The following is a 10,213-nucleotide window of genomic DNA, read 5'->3' as shown; positions in this document are numbered from 1 at the left end:
TAATGATGCAAAATATTCAGTTTGAAAGTCAGCTTTGATTGTTCCTAATAAACTGTTTATCTGCACTCACAAGTGAATATTAAATTATGTTGTGGGATAATTAAATATATTCTAAATAAACTACAAACAATAAAATTATATACATTTATTTTGTCCTCACATTCTTTCTTGTAACTCATCCCTCTCAGTGACACAGCTGACTGAATGGCTCATTATGCAGCTCATTATGTGGGTCTTTGTCTTCTCAGGTGTGAATCACGATGATATTCATGATAGTTGACGCCTACTTGCATATGACTTTTACCAACAAAAAGTGTCTTAGAAAATTTAAATCAATATATTGTTTTCTGTAAGTGAGTAAACATGATGATTTTCACATAATTTAGAAAGAAAAATTCTAGGCTACAAGCTCCAGTTCTCAAAAGTCCTGGGAACCAATGTTCTGTATGTGTTTTATTGCCTTATTCAAGTGATTTAACATTTTTAGTTTTTCACTAACCACGCATAACATTTTTTTTTCTTCTCAAAAACACAATCATGAACATACATGCTGCTCACATATTATTATAGCCCAGTTTGTGCTGATTACAGTGAGATTAGACTTTAGCCATTTAGATATTTATAAGAAACTGAAAAAAGCACAAATGTCAGGGCATGACAAAACTTCTCCAGGCCCCAAAAATACCCTTAGACTCCAGAGGGTTAATTTACCTTAAACTTACAGCATTACATTGTAGCAAAATGCATACATATTACAAGCAAATAACCATGAGCTATCTAATGACAGACCACATTATGCCATTTAACACAAAGACAGCATAGTTCATGTAATGAGAAAAACCATCACAGGCCAATTTTGCGAAGGACAATAATAGACAGTTACGTAAACAATAATAGTCCCTTACCTGAAGGTCACAATAGGCCAAAATGAGCTAAGCCGCTATAGGGTGAGTAATGTAAAGCCTCGTTAGGCCATGTAAAGTGACGGGCTGCAATTACATTGATAGCCTGAGTACGTTTCTATAAACTATGTGATTGAAAGCCTCATGTGTAGATGACCACGATAAGCCATTGTATGTGAAAACCATGATAGACTGGACATGAGGAGCATGTGAGAAAAAACCACCACCAGTAGTTTGCAAAGGGTATTATACTGTATCTTGAGGTTTATTTGAAATAGTTTAGAGTCTAATCTTGACGGAAATCCGATGAGGACGATCATGTACATAGCAATATGATGGCGGATTACGGGGATTCTAAACCACCGCATTGAGTAAGAGAGGCCATTAGTTTAGGTTAAATGATAGAGGTAGTATTAGGGTTCTAGCAGCGACTTAAGCGCATGAACACCGATACATAAACATTATCTAGGCTAAACTCCTGCACACACTTGATAGAACTCCATCTAACTACCATAACCCACAGAGGAAAGCTATTCCCCCCAAAAAATAAAAAATGAGCCAGATAAGCATGACCATAAAAAGAAGAGATACTCTATGTTAAGTGAAGTCCCTGATAGGCTATGATGTGTGAAGGCCACGATAGGCCGAACTTCATAAGCAGTAATGGACAAACTTACCTGATGACCACCATAGCAGAGTTATGCAAAGTGCCACAATAGTCCGTGTAATGTGAAGGCCGCAACAGCCAAGGAAGACTGAAGTCAATAGGTAAACAAGCAATAAACAAGCCTTGATTATAACTTAAAGTCTGCATGAAATCCAAATTAACTTTACTTTACTAGCGCACATTGCTAGTCTTGATGTAAACAATTAATCAAATTGTTTGTCTTCGTAATCTTTAATCAAAATCTGAACATTTGCTTCCACTCTGGAATGGCATTCCTTTTCTGATGACGTCAGTTTGACGGCTTGGGCAGAATATCTTTAAACACACCCCTCCAGCCGTTAGTTTGCTGTGAGTGAGAGACAGAGACCAGGAGCGCAAACAAAACCATGACCTCTATTCAATATTCCGTTTCAGCTGAAAATACGTAACTACACTGAAATAAAGTAGGCAGCAACTTCTGGTTCACGTGGACTTTAAAGATGATTGCGGAGCATTGAGCCGAATCTTACCTAGAACTCAAATGGAATAGGACCACATATACATCAGCTTGATGCGTTCATAATAGCGCCAGTCCAAAGAGTGAGCTGTGTAAAGATGAGGTGAGAGTCATGGTTCTCTGCATCTGCAGCCATGGAATCTAAATGATTGCATTGTAATGAAATGCCAAGGTTAGTAAAATTATCAAATAAGGTAATTAAGTTTTATGCAGAAAGCGTAAAAACACACGAGCATAAATATCAGAACTGTTAAACAGAACTATTCTCTGGCTTAACTCCCACAAAAGCTTGATAGACTCCATTTAACCATTGGAACCCAACGAGTGAACCTTTAAAAAAACCAGATCGCATGAAATACAAGTTAAAGAAATATTAGTAATGTATGGAACTAGGACAAAGATTAAAAAAAAAAATCTTGATACATCACCCTTGCAGAAGGATAAGAACGCTTTACATTTAACAACGATGCCTTACTAGCCAATTAAACTTCAATAGCTATTGAATCCTGTAAAAGCATAAAGATTTTTGCAGAACTTTAAAGCAGATGTTATGAGTGAGCATACACTGTCCATGACATTAAAGTCAGGGGGCACAAACTAAATTAACAGAATAAGTTAATTATAACCTCCAAGTCCAAACATTGATGAAGTGTACAAGGAAATCCGGAGAGGAAGTTATCTAAGTACATAAAAACATCAGTATAAAGATTGTAAGCCTTTAATAACGACCCTCATTACAAAAGTTGTTCCAAACATTGGATGTATTAGTTTAATCAACATCTTAATTATGCAGTGCTAGTCTGCTAGATAAACAAACAATCACGCAACACCAAGCCCTTTATCTTAAACGTGTGAGCAAATAACCTCTCAGAAAATAAAATTTATGCCCAAGTGCCACAAGTGCATAATTTTTTTTTTTTTTTACTTATAATGGTGTAGTCTGAAGAAGTGATAAAGACAAGATGCTAAAGGAGACTCTGCCCTCTTTAACCAGAGCCACCTATAGGCTTTTTCTGCTGCCTCTGGTCTATTATAGATGGCCCTTCTCCTCCTCTCTCCAGTAATGCCGAGCGCAGTATAAGCTCTGCAGAAAGGCTGTCCTGCAAAGCCTCTGCATCCAACTTCCACTGGCAAGCACCTAGCCTTCCAGCCTTTCCTGTGGCAGTAGCTGACTAAACTGTTGTACTTCTCCTTCTTCCGCTCAAAGGCCTCCTCCATGCGCTCTTCCCAAGGCACTGTAAGCTCCAGCATGACGAGACTCTCCGTTGCCTCTGACACCTGGACAATGTCAGGCCTGAGGGTGGTTTCAGCGACATTCTGAGGGAACTTGAGTTGGCTGCCCACATCCGCTAAAAGCTGCCAGTCCTGTGCACTGTTGAGAAACCCTGATGTTGCTCTAGATGTTGGTTTCGGTTTCTCCCCAGCTCTGATGAAGTAGGTGGTTTGCTTTCAGGGTTTGGACCTTCGACAGCTCATGATGGCACTGCATATGCTCTCTGCGATGGTCTTGAGCACCTGGTCATGATGCCATCGGTATCGGCCTTCCACCAGAGTTTTTATGCTCAAGGGTCCCCTTCCTCTGGCAGAGTGGGCATGCTGGTGTATCGGCCAAGTCCCAGCAGTGCAGATTGGATGGACTGGGAAGGATGTCGTCCTTTGCAATCTCTTCTCAACATCTCCTTTGGCTGTTGCTTCCAACACCTTGTATACATCCTTATCAAACTGGCCTGGTTCCTCCTCTGTCTCACCAAGTGCTCGGGGGTATATTTCCTGTCTTTGTTCCGTAGCTTCTTTGGTTCCTTCTGCACAGGAGGTGCGGTTAGGGGTGCTAACCCATGCCACCCAGTTCTTCCCAAGCTGCCAACTGTCTCTCCAGCTGTCACCAACCTGTTCTTGGTCACCAACCAGCCTTTCCTGGTAGTCAATGGTTTCTCCAATCTGACCATTGTAAAGATACATCATCTCTGTGTCTCTCCAGATCAACGTAGCACCATTTTTGCAATTCTGAGCTCTTCTGTGCCAGCAGCGCTGCACCGATGCGCGGTTTGCTTTCAAAAAAACGTACCCTTGTGGCGCGACTGACACAGAAGAGTGTACGCCGCTTGCGTACTCGTCAGATTTGTCAAAATGGTGCTACGCTGATTTGGAGAGACATAGAGGAGAGGAATTGTTGAATAAAGTCGTTATTTTTGTTTTCTTCATGTACAAAAAGTATTCTCATCACTTCATAACATTACGGTTGAATCACTGATGGCAGATGGACTATTCTGGCGATGCTTTTCATACTTTGCTGGACCTTGACACTGTTATTTATTTGGCATTCTATGGGACAGTCTCAAGCCTGTTTTCATCAAAAATATCTTAAATTGTGTTTCCGAAGACGAACGAAGCTTTTACGGGTTTGGAACGACATGGGGGTATGTGAATAATGACAAAATTTTCATTTTGGGATGGAGTATCCCTTTAACTTGATAGAATATTTGAAAGAAAATAAGTAGCTTGTTGATCTGCCAGTCACTGGTCTTTCATGCGGAGAACTCTGCTCATATTTTCTGCATAATGATGCATTTAAAAGTTAACGACCAAATGGATGTTTATAAAGGTTCACATTGCTGTTGCAGATGAAATATAACGCATAACACGGGTTCAAGTATAAATAAATATTTTTTACCAGGTTAAATGTTGATTATTAGTAACTCAAACCCATTTTTGTAAACCTCTCTATGGCTGCGTTGCACTCCAGTTTTAGGCACGCACTCGCAAACTTCCGTATGCACTTTCCCTTGGGGGAATCCCTGCCGCCATTTTGAAGTGCGTTCCACTTCGTGAAGTGGACGAGGGAAGTTTATATAGACAGACCAGAGGGAACCAGTCTACTTCATATGTACACTTCAGGCCACTCCACAGACCACAATGCAACACGTTTGTGACGCAATTGCAGATCGCGTTTAAACCCATTTAATCCCACCGGTCACAATAGTGACCGTAAAAAGGTTTTCATTTATAAAGCTCTAAAAACCTTACTGACCAATGTTTTAGTGTACTTCCTGCAAATATGGAAAAAATAAAGGGTCTCAATTAAATATGTGCAGTTTTACATGATTAGTCCAAATTGTCACATGACCAGAGCAGCCTATTTCCTGTTTGCACCTTGAGAAGATGATGACTGCATCAAAGCTCCAAAACTAAAGGCTAGTAAAGTGTCTTAACATGAATATATGGCAAAGATTTTTGGTACACATGTTCTTTAGGGTGTCTAGTATTAATATATGCATTCACATATATTTAGTTTTGTTGAGTGTGGTCATAGAATGAATAAACATGTTGATGGTCACAATAGTGACCGGTGGGATAACAGTGAACTTAGGTAAACAATATAAATCTAATTGCAGTTGCTGGTGAAAAAATATAAATAAAATGTTGCAATAACAAAATATTGCACTAAATTAAAAAATCAAATGTTAGAAAAAATGTACAGTAATGATGTGGTAATACTCTAAGCATTAATATATATTTTTTTTTTTTATATTTTACTTTTTTTTTTTTTTAATCTGTGTTCCTATCATTGTTGCATTTGTTTTTTTGTTTTTGTTTTTCTGCATAATGGTTACCCTAGAATGTGATCAAACAGTTTAAAATAGCTGGGCTAAAATATCTAACCATATTTATGACTGCAGAAATATGTTATTTCAGTACACACATTATCCCACCGGTCACAATTGTGAGCGAACATAAAACACAATTTATTCACACACTTTCCCAAAAAAATTAAAAAAAAATAATTATCACTATCACTTGATTATACATTTAGTCAGGATTTATAGTTTGGAAAAAAGTCTAACTAGTAAAATGTGTACAAGTTATGTGAAAACTAATACAAGTAGATTAATTAAATTGGTTTTACTTATGTTTATGATCTCTGCTGGATCAAGCCGCTGCATTCTTTTCTGAGGTAATCCAAAGCTTCTTGAGGTGAATTCTGTATTATTTGCCACAGCGCGAAGTGAACAGTAAAAAAAAAAAAAAAAAAAACTTGAGGTACAGTCTCGCTGCTATGTTTTCTGTGATGTGGGTGTTTACACGCCATGAGCATCACATGGGCGGTTATAATATCTATAGCGCACTCAGTGCATGGGCATGGGCGCATTAGATATAATGATTGGACATTGTGTTGGTTTCATATGGATTACTTTATCACAGAATATTTGTTTGCGATAAGACTCGATTTGTTTAAAAGTGGACATGTCAAGCTTTCTGTAGATATATCTCTCATGTTTCTTTGTTGAGAATTTTCTGAGTTACAGTTCATTTTAATTACACGTTTCTAAATGAAGATCACGCAGACCAAGGCGGTAGACAGTGCACCCTGTTTGTTTTATTTATTTTATAAATGCACAAAGTGTTGTTGTTATCATGTGTGTATACAAATAAAAGATACAGATTCGATTGATGTATTGCTCTTATCTCTACAATCAAAACTGAAAGTGTAATTTAAGTTATTTTTGGTGTTATCAGGAGAAGATGCCACACAACGCATATCCGTTCCAGTCGACCCCAGAGGGTTAATCCCTTTCTTTCATTTAAACCCTAACTTACCCTTCTTTGCTTTGGCTCTTCTTAAAAACAACCACTTAATCTTATACGTAAATGTAATTTTCAAAATTAGTTATAAAACAGTTGCTCCTGGCAACAGGGATAGGTAGTATGTTTGCTTAACATAGCTTCAAACATGACAATTTATGAGACTAATATCATTAGCTCTATATTGTTTTGCTCCAAAATCACTATATAACATCAGTCATGTTTGAAACAGTTAGCTTCTGTGGTTCCATGTTGCTTCTTATAGAAGTGAAATAGAAAATAGTATTTTATAAAAATCTTAAATCTAAAATTGGCTTGTTTTTTGAACACTTGAAGGTGATTGGGCTCTCAGGTGAGATCCCAATTTTTCAGTCATTGCTGACATATCATCTCCATTCCCTACTTCAGGGAATGACGGTTACATTTGTAACCGAGACGTTACTACTGCCTACAGTTTGCTAGCTAGCTATGCCTTCATCACGAAAATGCGTATTACCTGGTTGCGATAAACAGCTTGGTGTCCTTTCCATTTTGTTGCAGACCGAGAGGGACGAGGCTGATTCTCGGGTAGCCGGTCCTCTGAATTGGATTCTGGCTCTGGAGGCTCAAACATGTATGGCTTTGTAAATCCTATTAAGCTGCTAGGAGCATCCATTCAAGTTGTAGTGGTTTTTGACAGTTGATGGTAATACATTTTTCTGTGGTGTGAAAAACTCAGAACACATACTTAATATTGACTTTACAGGGACTTTAATTAATTATTATTAATTGTAATTATTTATGCACATTTCCCTTTTGAGCTAATTTGCTACAGTCCTGAGTCTGGCCATCTGTCCAGGTTGTTTCCCTAAATTTTCCCAGAGATCCCTGTATAGGCCTTTACAAATTGGGATGCAGGTTTTGTTTTCCACAAGGTTTTGCTGGTTGTCATGGCCCCATTAAGCCCTGCTAACTACATGTCGATTTGCATATCTCCACAATGACAACCTGGAGAGATAAATTGTCATGAGTTCCCAAAGGATTTTTAGAATTTTCAATTTATGAGTAAAATATTAAGACACAACGATTGTCTTAATTATCAAGAGTATAAACTCACATCAATGTATTAAGAACATGTACTATATTTACTTTTCAATTTGTTTTAGCTCGACAGCGGTGGTGTAACTAATAACAGGTTCAGCTGCAACTTTCTCATGTAAGTTGGGGAATAGAAGTCTGAATTATTGCCTGGGTGAACTAAACCAGCCCACTCTAGCCCCTTGTGGAGCCAGACATGACTGCAGTTCCTTTAAGAATTATATTATATTAAGTGAGTGACTAGTGAAAACTGTAAATAAATTGACAATATTATATTTTATTGTTGCTTTTAAATTTGGCTATGGGGGTGGGGCATCAAAGGTTTTTGTTCTGTAGTTACACAACTCCTTATAATAGTTGCACCTAATTTAATTTGTTTTTGCACTTACATCTCTTCCCTAGCTTTTTTGTCACATTGATAATATTGTTTGTTCCTTATGATTAATTCCTTGCATTTGATTTTAATGAAAATTCTGGCATAAAAACTATTTTCAAATATTTACAAATTTACAAATATAAAGCATATTGCAGAAAAATAAAAAATAAAAAACATACAAAACAAATACAATGTGAAATATATAATAATGCAATTACGATGTAGCTAGACATTTACATACCGCAAAAGTTATTCACAACTGCTCTGAAAGAACAGACTTTGCAAAAATGAAAAATATGATTTAATGACATTTATATGAGTGCTTATTTGCACATTACTGTAATGAAGTCTGATACTGTATAGTTTGACATATTTAAAATGATTCTCAAGAGAGTTTTTTTTGTTACAAGTGTTCATAAACAAGATAATTAGCATGAGACCAGTCTCCATATATATCAGACCAAATCAACCTTTTACCACAACACTCTGTCAAACATACAAACAGAGACTGTGGTAAGATATGTCATTCAACCTTCAATTTCAAATTAACTTACAAATAATTTTATTCTAATTAATGAATAATGATATAATTATAATAAAACTTTGCATATTATTCCAGATGCAGCCACCACTGGAGAATGAGTCCATTGTCTTAGTATTTACACTCTCTGGACTAAATGAAATGATGGGAAAAAGATTTGTGTTTTTTTCTTTGACTGCACTGTATTATCCATTAATCGTGTTGTGTAATGTGATCATAATTTACACTGTAATCTCGCATAGGAAGCTTCATGAGCCAATGTATGTATTTATATGCAATTTGTGTATAAATGGACTTTTTGGCACAGCTGGATTCTACCCTAAATTCATGTATGATTTATTATCCCAATATCACTTGATTTCTTATGCTGGATGTTTGGTTCAGATATTTGTCATTTATTCATCTGTTCTGTGTGACATTTCAACATTAACAGTGATGGCATATGACAGATATGTGGCAATATGTAGACCACTGGAGTATCATTCAGTAATGACCAATCAGAGGATTCTTGAATGCATCCTTTTCTGCTGGCTTTCTCCATTTTTTTGCATGTGTGTTTTAATTGTATTAACATCAAGGCTAACCTTATGTGGCTCTAGTATTGAAAAGCTATATGTGAAAACTGGTCAGTTGTTAAAACTGTCCTGTTTTTCTACAACAGTAAATAATGTGATTGGGTATGTAATCATTATTATATATTTTGGACATGCAGTATTGATATTTTGCTCATACATTCACTTGATTGGACAATGCAGAAAATCAACAGAGGGCAGAAGCAAATTCATACAAACATGCGTACCACATCTGCTTGCATTGCTCAATGTGAGTGTTGCATTGCTGTTTGATGTGCTGTACACTCGGTATGGTTCTAGGATTATGCCACAAGATTTGCGTAATTTCATGGCACTAGAATTTCTACTTGTTCCTCCCATGTTAAATCCCCTTATTTATGGGTTAAATCTGACAAAATGTTTTGGAAGGAAGTAATGAGACTTTTTAAAAAAGAAGTAGAAATATTTGAGTAAAATTGTCTTTGTTAAAATGTAGATTTTTGTTATCTTAAACATTCTAACACATTGTGAGATATTTTTGAAAAAAAAAAAAATGTATTATAGACCCCTCCTGCTCTATTTGGTTGAAAACAATGTACAATTTGTGATGGCTAGTAGGTTTTTCTTTTTTGTCATATGTATTAAACTATATTGATTTAGCTTAACTGTCACATGTTGATGATGATTACTAAAAAAAAAAATGTCCAAAGTGTGTGGCAAAAGCATAACAAATGACAATTGTAATTGAAATAAAACTTTTGAAACTGTTCTTCATCTTTGTTTTACAGACCACCTGATTATCTTTTACATTTTTAGAAAGTTTTAAAATCACTTCTCTTATTTTAAGGTTGCCTGAGTAATCCTACATGTTTCTAAACAAACGTTTAGGGAAATAATTGAAATTCGTAACATTTTCACATTGCCCTCACAAACTGCTCTATATGCAGTGACTGAATAATAACTTTTCCTAAAATTTTCTCCTTATGTAATGTAGCGCCCCACCTTCTTTTTTAACAGCTTAA

General features: G+C 36.5%; 1 protein-coding gene across 1 annotated transcript; it reads left to right on the top strand.

Annotated features, from left to right (window-relative positions):
- The first annotated feature begins 8,718 nt into the window (after positions 1–8,718).
- LOC122147849 (olfactory receptor 11H6-like) lies at positions 8,719–9,627 on the top strand. The gene has a single exon (XM_042771854.1). The coding sequence runs from the start codon at positions 8,719–8,721 to the stop codon at positions 9,625–9,627; it is 909 nt and encodes a 302-aa protein (XP_042627788.1).
- The last annotated feature ends 586 nt before the right edge of the window (positions 9,628–10,213 follow it).

Source organism: Cyprinus carpio, chromosome A15, assembly GCF_018340385.1.
Source record: "Cyprinus carpio isolate SPL01 chromosome A15, ASM1834038v1, whole genome shotgun sequence".
NCBI lineage: Eukaryota > Metazoa > Chordata > Actinopteri > Cypriniformes > Cyprinidae > Cyprinus > Cyprinus carpio.
This window is presented reverse-complemented; position numbering and strand designations above follow the sequence as displayed.